The sequence below is a fragment of the Microcebus murinus genome, chromosome 16, assembly GCF_040939455.1.
Source record: "Microcebus murinus isolate Inina chromosome 16, M.murinus_Inina_mat1.0, whole genome shotgun sequence".
NCBI lineage: Eukaryota > Metazoa > Chordata > Mammalia > Primates > Cheirogaleidae > Microcebus > Microcebus murinus.
The window spans coordinates 17,698,235-17,717,397 of NC_134119.1; the positions used below are offsets into that span (position 1 = coordinate 17,698,235).

The 19,163-nt window shown below is 34.4% G+C and overlaps 1 protein-coding gene across 1 annotated transcript in view; it reads right to left on the reverse strand.

Moving 5' to 3' along the window:
* MACROD2 (mono-ADP ribosylhydrolase 2) overlaps window positions 1-19,163 on the reverse strand; it is a 1,812,973-nt gene that overhangs the window by 1,719,394 nt on the left and 74,416 nt on the right. Inside the window, 1 exon segment of the mRNA XM_076010917.1 lies at window positions 16,939-17,046. Within this exon segment, the coding sequence (XP_075867032.1) occupies window positions 16,939-17,046 (108 nt within the window).

Consider the following 19,163-nt stretch of genomic DNA (forward strand, 5'->3'; position numbering starts at 1 on the left):
AGTTTCTAAAATGACAAGGTTGCAGGCCTGCAATATGTTCCAGGGAAAAATGCCAAAGACTCATAACGGGGATTTGGGAAGGATTCCAGGATGATTCAACATTGAGGCCCTCTAGATTATGAAGATATTACTTTAATAAGCCTGGTCATAAGAATGATAGCCACAATTTGCCTGACATATCCAATCAATGACAGCGTTATGCCAGTTTGTGGTTTTTCTGTCATCTCGATTGCTTTTCACTGACTTAAATTCTTTTTGAAGATGCTTCAGAGTTTGAGAAATTATAAGAAATTCCCTGGTGTCCTTTCCTGGAGTTATATCGTAGATCTTATTGATCTTGTACCCCATTCCTCGTTTCTCAAATTCCTTCTTAGAAATGATTTGTTATCAACCTTCCTCAATCTTCTTATAAAATGTAACAGTTCATGTCAAGGTGCAACTAATCTCCTCTAACACTTCATCCCTGTCACCCTTTGAGAGCTACAGATGCCTACAGAAAATGACATATAAGGGGGAGGCTCCTATCACTAGGCTTTGGACAATCAATCATTCTATAATCTTCTTTTGTGTTCTTTTGTTCTGTCTTTTTTTTACAGGACACATTTGCTTTTCAAGGATCAATATTCAATTTAACTTTCTATGCACTATAAATAAGTCTTTAAAAAGTGAAGAAAATGTGTTTCTGGTTTTCAAGTTATTTTAAACCACACCCAGGTTCTAAGCCAAGCCCATTTAATGAGGCTTATCCTTGTGAATTCCAAAGTCAGAGTGTGAGCTATGAGAGACAGGGTGCATTTCTTCCTTACCGTCAAAGAAATTGCTTTAGTCGATATTTCTAAGCAAAATAATGAGCTGTAAATCAGCCTAATTAGAAAATTTGTAAGTACTCAGAAGATGTAAAGTTGTGAGCTTTAAAGAAATAATTTCTTCTGTTCATTATTTGTTGCTATGGATGCTATAAGACATGTTCAAGATCAGTAATTTTCTATATGTAAAGCCAGAATTATATTCACAAGATTATGTAACATATTTTAGTAGTTATTTCACCAATGAATTAAAATTAACAAGTTATTTAGAAGTTAAAATTAACAAGTAATTTAGAAGTCTTCTTACACAAATAAACCTTAAATTCACTACCATGATTATACCATCAAATGCTAGCAGCATCCAAACATTTTAAGAAAGAATTGGATAAACACAAATGGAATTATAAGAGAAACCTGGTTTATGCATTTAAAATAACTTATTTCTAAATGTCCTCACAAAGCTTAAGCAGGTCTCTTCAACCCACTGGTATTGGCCATGTTTCTGAATTAATTTCCACCTGGAAACCCATGGGATGAAAATTCTAACTGTGTGATAAATTAAGTTGCCAAACGAACTGGATTAGCAATCAGTGAAATTGCCTGATAAGCTGTCAGATCCATTTTGAATTGGGATTCATCCTCTTTCTCCACCTGTTCATTAAGCTCCAAGTTCATGGCAACTCCAGTGACTGATTGCTCAGTAACAAGCTATTTATGTGGGGAGGTGTAGCCTAAACCCATACATTCCTATACTTATACATTCATTTAAATATAGTTCTCTGATAATTTATTCTGTTCATAATCTCAGTGTGGAAAAATACACTTCTACCCTGAAGTTTAATTTTGGACATGACAGAGATGTGACATGTCATAAAATTAAAATTTGACAAAGCAAATCAGATTGGACCTCAAGGTCAAAAGAAGCCGAGAAAATCTGATGCCATAAATTTGCTTCTTCAAAGTTCCAAAAATGAAACAAGTAGTGAAAGAGCTGCTGCCTTTGCACTAACAGTATGTCAAAATAAAATATTTATTTCTGTCCTTATTCTAAAGCAAATATTGTGTGCTTCTATATCTAGAAAGCTAAACTAGAGAAGAATCTTGAAAAATAATTCTCAACCTTTCTTTCTTATCAAAATGGCCAAATCTTCCTATATATAACACCAAGTTTAATAAACTACTATCATTCAAAAAGCACCAAATTAGGGTTATAAATAACAATATTGCTCTAAATCAAGTAGCAAGCATTGACTCCTTCCTTTTTATATGGAATTCACATCATAAGGGGCTATTCACCAAACACACAGTAAATAACAATCAGTGAGTTCCTCTGAAACTCCTAAATTTGTATGGATTTATATTTCATGAAAATATAAGGATGTCTCCTCTCCACTGATAAGCTATTTTTCTTCACTACTATTTGTGGTAAAGAAATGTACTAATTTTTATGTGATTTAAAGAGTAGAATTCAAAAATCAATGTCAGTTTTCCCTTTCCCTACACACATAAACCAGGGCCTTAACTGTAGAAAAAATTAAGTCAGCAAATGGCCAAATGAGTACAGTTATATTCATCCAATAGAAAAGAATGACTATCATCCAGTTGTTTTTAAGTCCACAAAAGTAGCAGCTCTCCGAAGTCATAAATAAAGAAGAAAAAAAACTAACGTTTAGAAATTAAGTTGACCTGTCTATGTAAGCAAATAACATATACATTTATTTTAGCTAAAATTATAATAATGTATACGAAAAAAATTTTAATTTTACTATATAATTTAAAAAATAAAATGTTTAAAAAGTAAAAGAGCAAGGAGTATTCCAAATAAGGTTGCACATGAGCATTAGACAGCCCCTAGGCCTCGTGAAATATCAGCATCTTTATGAAGTTGTTTTTGTTCAGATTTAACTATAATCGACTTCTGACAAGCCGTGCAATTACAAGAACTGAATTATAGCAAAGAGTATTTATATTCATTAGTGGCCAATAATGACTTAGAATCCACTTCCCCATTACCTTCATCCTAATATAAACACAACTGTTTACACTCCCAGAGACTGGTTTCCTTTTCTACAGTCTCAGTCGAATTGGCTCAGTCCACATGGAAAGTAGCTTGTGAAGACTTAGTCCACTTTCTGAAGCTGGAGATGCAAAGGCAGAGGTGCTCTGGCTTATACGCACCTATGGATGTCCATCTATTAGTGCCAAGTGCTGTGCGAGGTGCTAGGGACTACTCTAAAAGTGAAATAAATAGTTCCTCTCTCATTCTGAGGAACTTTTATAACCATCTGTGTTCCCACCATATTAAATTTCAGGAGGAGAAACAGTACCATTGAACTTGAGCCATTTGGTTTTCTCACTTAAGACACATTCAGCACTGGTTGTTCCTCAGGCCCCAATCAATGCCAACCCCACCACCAAATTATTTGTACCTTAATGGTGCCAATAAAATTTTATAGGTAGGCCGGGCGCTGTGGCTCACGCCTGTAATCCTAGCTCTTGGGAGGCCGAGGCGGGCGGATTGCTCAAGGTCAGGAGTTCAAAACCAGCCTGAGCAAGAGCGAGACCCCGTCTCTACTATAAATAGAAAGAGATTAATTGGCCAACTGATATATATATAAAAAATTAGCTGGGCATGGTGGCGCATGCCTGTAGTCCCAGCTACTCGGGAGGCTGAGGCAGAAGGATCACTCAAGCCCAGGAGTTTGAGGTTGCTGTGAGCTAGGCTGACGCCACGGCACTCACTCTAGCCTGGACAACAAAGTGAGACTCTGTCGCAAAAAAAAAAAAAAAAAAATTTTATAGGTAAAATCCTGCTTTCTATTCCAGAAGGTAATACCAAAAGCTATCTTCCTTGTCTTCAAAGAAATGGAAATTAAAACACCACCAAAGTACAGTGCAAAGGCAAAGGTTAAAATAAATTCATCAAACTTAATATTGATGAAGTTTGGAAAAATACATACCCTTCTACCTTGAAATACAAATTCATTTCACCTTCCCATTGAGCAATTTGGTTACATATATCAAAAAACTTACATACCTCCATAAGTTTAAAACTTATATACCTCCATAATTTCACTTCAAGGAATTTATTAATAGGGAATAATCAAAGATTTTTACAAAGATTTATCCACTAGGATGTTTCTCTCAGCCTGTTTATAACAGAAAAAAACTTAAAACAATCTGAATTTCCAACAATGATGAAACAGTTAAATAAATTAGCATTCACATATATGATTAAAAATCATACAGCTATTAAAAATTGCATATAAGAATAATCATTGTATTCACAAACAAAAGATTAAGTAGTCATTAGATTTTAAAAAAGTTCTATTACAATACTTTCGTAAAAAATCAAATATATCTATGCAAAGAAAATAACCTAAAGCATAAACATGGAACTTTAACAACCATATGTATGTTTAGAAACCTTAGAGATGATGTTTTGTTATTTCTATTTTATATTTTCCTGATTTTAAGTATTAACATGCATTCCTTTTGTAATCATACCCAAAAAACTGTTATCTTTTAAAAAAAATCCAGTTGACCAATATGTGTAATAAACTAAATATAAGTTTCTCTAAGTACACTGAAGAATTCTTAAAGGAAGAAGAAAACCTCTAACACATGGAACAAATGCCCAACCAGCTGCTGCCACTTTCCCTTGCATTTTTTTTTCTTTTAGTCTCTTTCAAAGACTAAAAGAAAGCCCCTTGAGGACTACGTTACTATTTAACTACAGAGGATATACCCTTAAAAGTTGAGACAGCAGGTGTCAAAAATATTATAGAAGAAGAAAACTCAGAGGGTAATTTCTTGGCAGCTATCCATCCCCCTTGGCAATTATTTTCTCTTGAGAATTATCTTCTAATTACTTGGAGGATTTAATGTTTAGTTTGATTACACATATTCCTTCAGAAATAATTGTGGATCAGAAAAACTAAGAAGTAGGCCAGGTGGCACAGTGACTTACACTAGCACTTTGGGAGGCCCAGGCAAGAGGATTGCTTAAGGCCAGGAGGTCGAGACCAGCCTGAGCAAGAGTGAGACCCTATCTCTACAAATCATAGAAAAAAAATTAGCCAGGGTGGTGGCACATGACTTAAGTCCCAGCTACTTGGGAGGCTGAAGCAGGAGGATAGCTTGAGCCCAGAAAGTTTGAGGTTGCAGTGAGCTATGATGATACCACTGCACTCTAGCCTAGACAAAGAGGGAGAGCCTGTCTCAGGGGAAAAAAGGGGAGGGGGGAGGGAAGGGAGGGAAGGAGAAGGGAAGGAGAGGGCTGGGGAGGGGAAGGGAGAGAAAGAAGTAAAAAGTCAGAGAGCAAGAAAATATGTTGGGATAGAGAACTAAATAAGAAAAAATGATGATTTACCACATCACAAAGGCTCATGTTCATTTATTCTTTCACTCTATCCTCATAGAAACCTTATTTTCTATCTATCTTCACACTAGATAAAAGGAAGACACTGAGATCCTAATAGTTAGAAGCTCAAACTTGAAGCTGTAGCCAGTGCTAAGAATCCACCTTTTAAAAAAAAATAGTTCTTGGCCAGGGCAGTGGCTCATGCTGGTAACCCTAGAACTTTGGGAGGTTGAGGCAGGAGGATTACTTCAGGCCAGGAGTTAAAGACCAGACTGAGCAAATAGCAAGAACCCTGCCTCCACAAAAAATAGAAAAATTAGCTGGGCATGGTGGTGACAGGAATTTGAGGTTGCAGTGAGCTATGATGATGTCACTGCACTCTAGCCTGAGCAACAGAGTAAGAGTTTGTCTCAAAAAAAAAAAATTCTTCCCCATCCTATATGCATCTACTCAAACATATCCACAGACTGACCAAATGACAGCTATTCACAGTGGTATTTTTTCAACCTTTCAGCAGGTTCTGGCATATCACAGAAGGGAAAGCAAAAGGAGAAAATGAAGTACAGTAATTCCTTCCCCTTTTGTCTGATTTAGTTTGAATGGACACTAGGCTGGATCTGCAAAAAGGGAGGTAGGAGATGGTTTCTGAACATTACTGGCTTTATACTAAAAACTAATGCTCCCCCAAACTTCAATGTATCATCCTATAACTAGTTACTAATTGTTTAATATATGGTTATCCCAAATTGAGAAGTTTGAAATTTCAGTAAGTTTATAATCAACTTTATATTTAAGTTTCAATATTGCCACACTCGACAGTCTTATAGGTCCCACTAAGTATTTCAGAAACAATGAAAAGTACTAAATTATGGAGAAACTATTTTAAAAGAAAAAAAAGCAATATGAAGAAGCATGAAGTGCTCAACCAACAAGAATAAAATAATGCAAAATGCTCAAAGAAATAATGGAGAGAGATGGATATTTACTTTAAAACTTAAAATTAAAAAAATAACTGTTTAATTATGGTTAATATTATACTTTACTTCATTTCAATTTTCCTCATAGGTAAACTCTCTAATAAGAACCTAAATGTTTTTTAGTTGGAAACTCAGGCATCCTTACAATTAGCAAAACTTAAATAGAAATTTACAACAAAAGCCTCAATCTTGTCAACTCCAAACTTACATACTGGTAATTTTATATTTATTTAGAAAAGTGTTTAATCACTAGGTTGTAAATTCAAGGGCTTAAATTATATCTGTTTTTCTTACCATTTTACACCTCATACTTAACATAGTGCTTATCACATAACAGGTACTTAAATAAACATGTATTGAATGAATTATGAAATAACAGACTATAGGCATTCCCATTAAATCAGGAATAATCAAGAATGTCTCAACATAACTAACTTAATACTATTACCATGTGACAGCTAATACAATAAAAAGTACAGAAAACTAGTACATGGCTAGAAAACCCAAGGGAATCAACTGAAAAGCTATTAAAATTAACTTCAGCAAAGTAGTCAATTATTAAATTAATAGCTTTTCTACATTATGAAACTAAATAGATACCATTCATAATAGCAAAAAAATTAAACTTTCTAGGATAAAACAATAACTGTGTGAGTCTTATATGAAGAAAACTATAACACTTTAGTGAGGAATATTAGGGAAAAAAGATTTAAATAAATCTAACACCAGCCCTAGTCATAGACGGGAAGTATGATAAAGATGTCAAAACTCCCTAAATAACTTAAATTTCTAATAAAAAAAAAATCCATGGATATTTCTGGGCTTTTGTGGTGGTGGTGGTGATGTTTTTGTTTTATGTTTTGATATTGAACTTGATAAAATTATTCTAAAATTTATCTGGTAGAATAAAAGGACTAGAATAGACAAGAAATGTTTAAAAAGGCAGACAAATAACAGAGGTTTGGGGAGGAGTCATACCATCCCAAATTAAAATACATATGTGAAAACCACAATAAATTAAAAATTAACATTCTACCTCACAATTTTCATGAGCAAAAATTCTAGATGACATTTAATATAATCAAGGAAACCATCAAAAATTAGAGGAAAATATAAGGCACTATTTACCTAACCTTTGCATGAAGTGGCAGCTCTTTGAAGGAGGAAGTATAAATAAGGGAAAACTCTACAGGAAAAAGGGCAGAAGACAAGAATTTCAGTCCGCAAACAGGTGTTTGAGAATAACTCTTTTCTTATAATTCAACTTAATTTCCATTTGAGCCTCCAATTTTGTCAATTTAAGGGGTGGGGGGGTTGTACTATGGTGATGGACCTCCTGGTCTTCAACCATTAGCACAAGCAGGTCACCTCTAAGAAGTTCCTGGTATGCATCTACCTAGGCCCTTCAGTTCTGGCTGTTCATTCTCTTACTTCCCTGCCACTTTTTGGTAAGTGTAAATTATTGCACTCTTTGCATTACATGTTAGAGCATGAAAATCTCCTTAGAGCTATATCTGCCTAGATAATCCATGAAGCTACTCTTCTCTCTGAGATTTCAGTGTCTCCTCAGGGTACCTCATGAGAAATGAGGCACAGTTCCCATCTGCTTCTCAGATCCCATAAACCTTTCTGAGCAATGTATCTGCTCTATGGAGCTTGGTCCAGAAAGCAGAATGGAAGAAACTTCTTTTGAGACTTATCAGTATGTTGGCTCTCAACACCAACCTTCCAATTCTCCTTCCTCCCTTTTACATGGGGAATATTTTTTCAAGTATGTGTGTGTTTGTGGAGGGTAAGGGAAATATGAGACTCTTGCTCTGGTTCACTGTATTTTATCCCTTCTCCTAAATCTGTTGTTTATGTTATAACTCTGATTTCTAATACCACATCTCTTTCTTAATATAATCAACAATGGAACAGCCTAGTATCTACTTGACTGGGAATTGGGGGAAGTGGGTAAAGAAAAAGTAAATACTGAATAGATGCATAGATAGATAAAGATTAATTATCATTTCAAAAATATCATTTTTTCACAAAGATTGAGCAATTATCTGGAGGGAAGAGAAGTAAAGAAAGCTATGAAATACCTTTTTATTAATTTTCCTAATATTTCACCTTCTTCCAAAAAGATTTTCAATCAGTTTATAAGTAAGATAAGACAAACTTAATGAATTAAGATAACAGGAAAGTAGAAATAAGAATGCAAATCATATACATTAGCCAGAGGTGAGCAATAAGTTTGGCTTTAAGCCTCTTACATAATCTTTTGATACTGAGAAATGTTTTGATTAGACTCTAAACTCACTAAAATTAGATTATAGACAACTTCTGGTTTCATTTCAACAAGGAGCTCAGCGCACAAACTCTAGATCTAGACTGCCTGAATTCAGATCCTGACTCTGCCACTTACTGGCTGTATAACCTTAGGTGAATCTTTAAGCCCTATGTTTCTTCATCTGTTACACCTACCCTGTAAATTGTTGTAACAATTTTGCACACTTTAGCTCTCAATACCTCCTACCATTCACACTAATAAAATAAATATGTTCACATAATCTATATGTTTAATTCCTGTTTCTCACTTAAGTCCCACATTTCCTATCATCTATAGCTGTATTTCTCACACTAGCATCTGAGGATCATGAGGATTTTCAAGTTTCCCATGATATTTTTTTTATTATTTTACGATTTCATTTTGGTGATAATCTTATAAACCCTTTATAACCAAATATAGCCAAGCCATTTCAGTACTTGCATTAGCACTTACAACCACATCTGCAGTAAGTGAAGGTCAAATGATATCAGATGATATGCAATGCTAGTAGAAATATATGCAGCTATGGAACCCATAGTACTGACACCTGTTCAGGATTGGGAAGCTGAAGGAGAGGATAATCCAAGCTTCCAAGAGGGGATGAAACCTCATCTGACATGCTGAAGGACTGAGGCAGGAACTTCTAGGAAGGGAAACTCTACAGAGAAGTAATATTTCAGATAGAGAGAGCAGTTTGTGCAAAGGCCAGAAAAAGAGAAGGGACAGTAGGTAGGAGGGAGAAAGAAGGAAAGGAGTAGGGGAGAAAATGAATTGCAGGTCAATGGCAAGAGATCAGTGGGCTGGAGATTGGCATGGCAGGAATATTGAGGCAAGCCTTGTTAGACACATTGATGAGTTTGCCCTTGATCTTATGGGCAGTGGGGAGCCACTAAAGATGGCTGAACAGAGAAGTACCATAAGAACAATCATTTTGTCTACATTTGGAGAGCAGGTGAGGTTGCAGGTAAAGTACTCAGGAGTCTATTACAATGGTCTAAGTAATAAATTATTTAACTTAAATGAAGATTATGACTGTGGAACTAAAGAAAGGAGACTTCTAAGTCTGTCAGTGAAGCTAAAAGAAAATTAACATTCAAGGATAAAGTGTCCAACACTATTATGTGTTACAGAGAGATCCTGGAAAACAAAGACTGAAAAAGGGTTTCAGGAAGAGGTTATGGTGACATTGGTGAGACAGTTTTAGTGGAAACAGTTTAGTGAAAGCCAGATTAGCAGTGTCTTCAAATGTCTTATGTACAAGTTAGGAATTCAAAAAATGTTGAAAGAACAAATACAATTTGATTCCATTTTTTTTGATCTAGTCACACTAGACTCAGGCTCTCTGAGGTTACTCTGAATCAAAGTGGACTCAAATCAGAAAAATGCAAGAATCATCCCACAGTTAAGAGAGCAAAAACAGAAGAAACAATAGCTACAGTTATGAGCTAGGAGGAGAAAAATTGGAGTTATTTTAACAGAAGTACTCGGTACAAAGTTATATAGTTTTATCTCTGCTTCTAGTCTCCTCAAATTTATCCTTTCCCAATTTATCTTTCACACTGCTGCCAGAGGGATCTTTCTGCCATATCTGATCTCATTGTTCCTCTCTGAAAAAAATACTTTAAAAATTTCCCATCTTCTTTAATTAAAAAAATATATATATCTAATTCCCTGAAGGTAAAATACAAATACTTTATACAAATACAAATACAAATACTTTACCTGAAGATAAAATACAATACTTCATGATCTGGCCTGTGACCTATATTTGCTCCAAGCAAACTCAGCCACATGTGCTTCCCTAGGTGCACCATGCACCCACCTGTTTCCCTGGATTATTTGCTTTTCTCTGTTTACTCATGGCACCTTGGACATGGCTCTAATAAAGCATTTCATCATGTTATATAGCAACTGTTTACTTACTTGTTTTTACCTCCACTGCTCAGCCCAGTTCTTGACTAATAACAAGCACTCAATAAATCTTTGCTGATTTTTTTTTCTGTCAAGTTTCTTACTCTTCTATTTAGGTAGTATTTGAAAACTCTGTTGTTTAACCCTAAAGATCAAAGCATGTGTAACCAAATGTTTTCTAGCATCCCCATGACATAACATTTAAAAGTGTAAATTTTTTTCCTAGAAAAATAGTGCTTTGTTATACAAATAGAATTTGAATGTCACACACAGACAATCCAATTTTGAAAACACCTCTCTGTTGTAGTACAAACAGTTGTACTTTAATTAAAGTCAGAATTAAAACAGGGTCAAACTCAAAGCACATATAGATCAGTGTCAAATACACATTAGTAATTACAAAAACTCATATTAAAATATGTGGTGTTTTGAAAAAACTGCTCATGAAGAAAGCAGTTACGCTACCTTGAGCATCAGTGTTTTTAAGGGGAAAATTGGCTATGCATAAAAGAAAATCAGAATGCTAATAAACATGGCAGATAGTCTCCATCTCCTCTGCTCATCTGAGTTTTCTAAGAGAAGAAAGCCATAGTATGAAGTCCATTCAGTAACTATATATTTGATTGCTAAAATATACCAAGTACACATTTTATGCCAGAACTGTACTACATACTTTTCACACATTATTCACAAAATTCCTCTGATCTTAATTACTAGTATTATCCCTACTTTATAGATGAAAAAACTGAGGATTGAAGGGTTGAATAATTTGTCCAATCAAGCTGATGTCAGCAGGGACAATTTATAATTAGCACTATGGGCACAGTGCCAATAAGCTTTTTAAGAGCCTAGAAAAAAATAATTTGGATTTCCAAGATATGAAAATTACAAAATTAAAATTAACATTTACCTAAATATCTGCAAAACATGCTGGTATGTCAACTAACCGTCTCCCAACTCTTAAGTAATTATGTTTAATGCAGGCTGTAGCATATTTTAATATATTGCAGATATGATTTAGGGTGTGGCTTTAAAAAGGAAGAATGCCCAAACTTCACAAAGATCTTAAAATGTTACTGAGACCAAAAAAAAAGAAAGAAACCAAACGTTACTGAGATCCATTACAAAATGGCAAAAGACATGAACAGATGTTTCACCAAAGAAGAGATACAGGTGGCAAATAAGCATATAGAAAGTCATTCAACATCATTAACCTTTAGAGAAATGCAAATTAAAACCATGATGAGATATCACCATATACTATTAGAATAGCTAAAATAAAAAATTATTATAACACCAAATGCTGGCAAGGATGTGGAGAAACTGGATCTCTCATACATTATTGGTAGGAATGTAAAATGGTAAAGTCACTATGGAAGACAGGTTAGCACTTTCTTACAAAACTAAACATGTGCTTACCATATAATCTAGCAATCACACTCTTGGGTATTTATCCCAAAGAAATAAAACTTATGGTCATGTAAAAAGCTGTACATTAATGCTCATAGCAGCTTTATTGGTAATAGCAAAATATTCAAGAGAACCCAAATGTCCTTTAATAGGTGAATGGTTGAACAAACTCTAAACCACTCTCAGCAATAAAACAAGAATGAACTAGTATTGATATATGTAACAATCTGAATGGACCTTAAAGGTATTATATTTAGTGAAAAAAATCAACCTCAAAAGATTACATGCTGTGTGATTCCACTATTTATTATTAATACGTTTTAATTAACAAATCATAATTGTATACACTGATGGGGTAAAATGTGATGTTTTGATACATGTATACAATTATGATTGATTAAATCAAGCTAATTAATATATCCATCACCTCACTTACCTATACCATTTTTTATGATGAGACATTTGAAATTTACTCTTAGCTATTTTGAAACAGATAATACATTATCATTGACTATACTCACCCTACTACGCAACAGATATCAAAACCTATTCTTCCAGTCTATCTGAATCTTTGGAACCTTTGATCAACAACTTCTCATTTCCTCTCTCCCACCTGCCCTCTACCCTCTAAGAACCATCATTATATTCTCTACGGTATTTCCCCAAAAATAAGACCTACCCATAAAATAAGCCCTAGCACGATTTCTAAGTCTTTGCGCAATATAAGCCCTACCCTGAAAATAAAACCTAGTGATGGGCGTGGCTATGCAGCATATCTGCACAACCCACACATTTAGTTGTGGAGTAGTAAAGAAGATGGGCAGCCCTTCTCATCAGCCCCAGAAGAGCGCTATTGCTCAACATGAGAGATTGGGGCCAATAGTTCTAAAGGAAATAGAGTCGCAAGAAATTCAGAATAGAATTCGGGGTTTGGAGAGTTATGATGATGTTCCAGAAGAAGACGACTTAACTATATTTGAATAAATATAGATTGTTGTACCGTACTTAAAAAAAATAACATATCCCCTGAAAATAAGCCCTAGCTAGGTTGTCTTTTTGAGGAAAAATAAATATAAGACCCTGTCTTATTTGCGGGGAAACACGGTACTTCTATGAGTTCAACTTTTGAGGCAATGAAAGCAAAAATAGATAAATAGGATGGCCTCAAACTAAAATGCTTCAGCATAACAAAGGAAACAATTAACAAAGTGAAAAGACAACCTTAAAAATGAGAGAAAATATTAGCAAACTATACATCTGATTAGGGGTTAATATTCAAAATATATAAGAAACTCAATAGCAAGAAAATAAATAGCCTGTTTTAAAAAAAGTGGGCAAAGGACCTGAACAGACACTTCTCAAAAGAAAACATACAAATGGCCAACAGGTACACGAAAAAATGTTTAGCATCACTAATCATTAGGGAAATGCAAATTAAAACCACAATGAGATATCACCTCACACTTCGTATAATGTCTTTTATCAAACATTGAAAGATAACAAGTGATAGGATGCAGAGAAAAGGTAACTCTTGTGCAATGTTGGGAACATAAATTAGTATAGCTATCATGGAAAACAGTATGGAAGTTTCTTAAAAAATAAAAACAGAACTGCCATATGATCCATTGATTCCAGAAACTGAAATCAATATTTTGAAGGAAATCTGCACTCCAATGTTTATTGCAGCACTATATAACCTTCTTAAAATGATGACACTATAAAGATGGAGGACAGAGTTGGAAGGTATGTGGATGTGAATACAAGGGTAGTAGCATGACAGAGTTCTTTCATGATAATTGAATCGTTTTGTATCTGGATTGTGGTGGTAGTCATATCTATACATGGGATAAAACTATATAGTACTAAACACACATACACACACATACACAGAGGTTAAAAAATGGTAAAAATTGAATAGTTTGTAGTCTATATAATAGTACCAATGTTAGTTTTCTAGTTTTGATACTGTAGCGTAGCTATATATGATGTCACCATTAGGGAAGATTACACAGAATAGGTGAAGAGTGCACAGTACTTTTTGTATTATTTTTGCAATTTCCTATAATTATTTCAAAATAAAAAGTTTAAACAAAAAAAAATGGCCCTGGGTAAGATAACCTGAATTTGAAACTAAACTTGTGCTATTGCCCTGTGAGCTATAATGCTTACAAAACCTATTTTATTAAAATATACCAAATATGCATAATTTCCTAGAGAGAAAAATATAAGATATAGGATGTTCATCCTGGGTCACATTTAAGGAAATTTACGGACGTTCAAAAGCCACTTTATTAGGAAGTTTAAAATATCAAATCATTTCATTAATAGCAACTAGAACCAGGTGTTACAATGTTCAATAGTATGGTCATGGAAACAGAACTTTAGAAGTCTAATAGAAAGTGAAGGCTGGGCTGCTTTGGCACCTCGACTAGAGCCATTGCCTCTCACTTCCCTCTCACTAGAGGCAGCTCTGTAGTTTCCTGCATCTCACTAGAGGCAACTCTGTAGTTACCTTGTTCACCGCAAAGGTTAACAGCTGTTCCATTCCTTGCATACTAGGCAAGCAAACTGCACAGTAGAAAGCTGTAAATAGAGCCATTACATTATACATTCATTTGAACTTCCTGATGAGGCTGTCCTCATGAGATGCAAAACATGGCCAAATTACAATTGTCATAAGCACAGAGGTGAGCTAAAGGTACCTAATGGTTTTTGGGAATGAGCAAAAGTTGCTGCCTGTCTTCATATTAATTAATCATACCCTTGTACATTACGTGGCACCTATGAAACAATTACACATACAGGCAAGGGAAAGGTAACAATATGAAAGAATCAAAATAGTAGTGAGATAATGATGTTTTTCTATTTACTGCTATTTTATTTTATTTCAATAAAAATTACCCAAAAATATTTTTTATTGATTGATTAAATAAATAACTTTTAAAACCAGAGCCAAATTGATTCACTATGCCAAGTCCCCAATACTGAATGTGGTATTGGTCAGAGGTGCTACAAATTCTTTTGCATGTAGTTCAATGTAACAAATATATAGTATCAAATATTTTTTAAGAACATAAGGAGAAGACATTGCTTTGGGAGTTGACACAAAAAGGTAAAAGGTGGTCTGTGGCTTCATGGGGGAGAAAAATAGTTATGCAGTTAACAAAACCCAAGAAAGACCATTACTGTTGCTATTAAGCATGCTAATGTGGTATTAATAACAAGAAAGAGAAAACTCATGAAAGTGGTCTTCAAATATTTAAAAAGGAAGTAGATGTTATCATGTCATCAATTGTACTTCTCAGGACAGAACTAGGATTAATGGCTAGAAATTATTAATACAAGAACATACAGGAAGCCTGCTGGTATATATATGAGACCTTTTAATTTTTTTAATTAAAGCTTGTATGTTTATGTAATTTACAGCATAATAAATTGTTGTCAACTTACTAACTATAGTGACAACCGATTAAAACTCTATACTGGAGAGGATTTCATGGGACCCTTTCTAAGAGCCTGTGTTCTTCAGAGGCCTGAGCCCTGATTATGGCAAAGCAGCTACAGTACAAAGCAAGTGATACCCAGTTCTGAAAGAACAAGCTAACTAGGCTTCCAGACTTCCTGCTAGGTTGCCAGAACAGTGCTATATCCTAGAACAATGCTCCGGTTCTCCATGAGACCTATCTGTTCACCTACCAATGCATTTTCCTACTATACCATGTGAATTTACTCATCACCAGAGGGAACCTTGACACAATGTTGAACTTCATTTGAACTCTACTCCTGGAAAACAGCCACATCAGGAATTATCCCCACCTGTTAGTGTTCTATGGAAATGGCTACTGCAAAGAACCTCTCTTCACCATATGACTTAGATAAAACTCACAGATGACTGTCTTGTAACCTCTGACAAGGCCAGACACAGACCCTCCAAATTTCTATTCTCTTTCTCATACATGATTAGTTGAACTGTTTATCCCTATTTACCATTCTGGTTGGTCAATGCCCACAAACTGGACCTGACCAAACTTTAGTCAGTCTTTTTTTCTCCCTCCAAACCCCTGAACTTTGACCTACCCTTGAGCAATGGAAGATGAACCACCTCTCCTTAACGGCCACTCCTCAAATCAGCGAACCTCAGGGGAAAAACATTCCCTGAACAACTGTCTAATCGTGCCACCCCCTTATCCCATTCCCACACATAGGTTTTTCTCTGACCTTGTTTGCTCCTTCCTGTGAAGAAAAAGCCCTTTTCTGCTTGACCCTTGAGACACTTATAGATATCATAGCCAAAGCAGTTCTCCCTATTAAAATATTCTTCCTCTCCCTATTGCAATTGTCCTCCTCCCCTTATTGTAATAGTCTTTTTCGGATAAATCCTTTCCTTACCTAAGTCCAGATTTGTTTTTATTTGACATTTTCAGCCTGCAAAGAGCCTAACTTTACAAAACACAAATTAAAACCATTAAATACCCTCCCGTTTACAATTTTTATAGAATCACAACTGTTATGTCTTTCTTGATTTCTAGCCATGTAATAAAATACATAAGTATATAGTACATACAGGCTACCATAAATAACATCTATCATATCTTTCCCAATGTTCAAATAGAAAAATTAATTAAACAATTAATCATTAAAATTAAAATACACCTGTTAAAATGAAGCATTTCGTAATGAAAGTGAAAACCTGGAACCAAACAATTGAGGTTTTGAAATCACAGAAATAATTTATGTTTTACTTTTGTCTGGTATAGTTCAATCATCTCTTTACAACCTACACAAAAGGAAAAAGGTTGATTAACTTGCATTTATGTTCACCGATTATTAACTCAAGCATGAAATTAACAATAATATATTATATCTGCTAAAGTTCTTTTTGAAGAACATTCTGCAACAATGTGTCACTTCTCCAGTGGTCCAGTGCCCTGATCTCAATGCAGCACCTTTCACTCTAGAGGGCACTGTAGAAAGCACATTACTTACAGCACATACATAAAATAAATTCTCCACGTTTTTAATCAAGAAGGGAAATATATAAGACATTTCTATACCAGGAAGCATATTTTTTTCTAGAATACTTGAATTCCTGTTTAAGAAAAAATGTTTTTAAATAATACTCATAACAAATATATCACAGCAAAATCAACTACTCACCCGCATTGACTATAGCATCTACTTCTAGCACTGTGATGTCACCTCTATAGAGAGAAACTTTTTCACTCAAAGTTTTCTTCACCTCTGACATTTCCTGAGTATTTTCCTCTGTAATAAAAAGGAATACATATTAATAGTAATATTTTTAATTATGACAATGTTTTAGTAAAGAAAACTACAATAATCAATATGAACCACACTCTACTACAAAAGACAAGTGGAAATATGAGTGTAAGTACCAGGTGTGTGGTCTATTCTCTATTTATTTTATATTCCTCAACACAAACACGCTATCATATACATAATGGGCATCCAAAAAATTGGGGCAGGTTATATTGGTTAGCAAAAAAATTCAACATTAGTAATTTTATTATGAAAATATCCATTTTAAAATAACATTGTACACCACTACATTTCAAAAGGAGAAAAAAGATGTGCAACTACTAAGACAAAATTTTCACAGTTCTTTGAAGAAGCTTATTTCTCTCTTGTTTTACCCAAAGGCATCATTGAAAAGAATATTTACTTGAGCACAAAAACATTTGGGTTCAGCTCTTTACTCCTTGTAAGTAACATCCCTCAGGATGGGACATTTCAAGAATATTTGAATTTGTGAAACTGCTTCTTTCTTATCAAATTGTATTTGACCATTCACTCTAGAGGGCGCTGCTAGATCTGAAAGAGAAAAATAGCTCTACCCATACACACAACTGCCAGCAAGACAGTGTATTTAAAACAAGCTGAAAACATTATGTTCTAAAACCTGATATATTTTTTACTGCTTTAGATAAAGCAGTATATATTTTTCTTAAATATACTTTTAAGAAAACGTATTTATAAACTCATACTTTTAAATGTATTTATGATTTGTGAAAATCTTCTATGGGAGAAGATAATGTTATTCATTCACTAAGACACTCAGATGAGCATGCAATTTTGAGATATCTGAGGGATTAGAGGTGATAGGTTATGAGTCACCTAAATTGTCTTCAGACCCCAATAGCCAAAGAAAAAAGTTGGCCAAGACTAAGGAAATAATCTGTGGCCATAAAGGTGATCCCTCCTCTCTCTGTCTACAAAGCATCCCCTTCTTAGCAGCCACTTCTCTCCTTAAAGGATTCTAATCAAATATCACTGGTAGTGATAATGAGGAGGAGAATGTTGTAGGAAAATTGTATGTTAAAAGAGTAGAGAAAGATTTTAGGAGGCCTCAAAATATAAAACACTTAATAGTTGAGCTGACCTCCTAAAGACTCCTAGAGTACTATTTTCCTCTGTCAGGTAATGACCAAGAGCAGAATTTACTGCCACAACTCTATTGAAATCCTAGTTCTGCCAATTAACAGCTGGGTGAGTTTGATAAGTTATTTATTCTCTCCATGACTCAGTCAGTAAAATACTGGCTTCTTCACAGGTAATGTGAGTTCATTACACTTAGAATAATGTTTGCCCATAGTAAGCTATCAACAAATATGACTTTTTTTTTCTATGAAGATGACAAAGACTATTTCAGCATCCATGGACCACAATAGTTAAGCTATTTTTTCAAAATACATTATTTTTAATAAAATACTGATATATTTATTGTTATTGCCTACCAGTGGAAGACACTGTATTTTGTTTGTGCTCTTGCCCAGTTGTCAACACTTGGCCTAATGACAAAGACTTTGAGCTACAAGTCCTTGAGTTCCACATCCAACCAGTTTCTATTCTTACTGCATTAACTACATTTGAAATTCCTGATTCCCAGTTAAGGATTGTTGGATGACAATAAATATGTGGTGGCTTTGTCAGATAATCCTGGATATTTAGACTATTGTGAACCTAGAACTTATAAAAGACTCCTCGCTGAATGTGAGTTTTATTAATAGAACTACATCAGGCATTAAATTAGCAAGCATATAACAAACGAAAGCAGAAAAATTGACTATTTCAACTTGGGAGACAGAGTACATAGATTTCCAATCCATTTTCTAACTGCTTTTAGCTCTATAAAGTATTTCCTCATTTTCTCATGAAGTATTATGTAATACTACATGTATAGTGATATGATTTTTAAACATATGTGACAATAAATCACGTTTCTTTCTCCAAAAGTAAGTATTAAAGAAAGGTATTGGAAAGCATCAAAGTTTAAAACACTGATACCACACAGTTCAGTATCGTTAAAAGAAATCCTAATTGCTTATTCGCAAATTTTAAAAATGGGTATTTCGAGTCTAAAG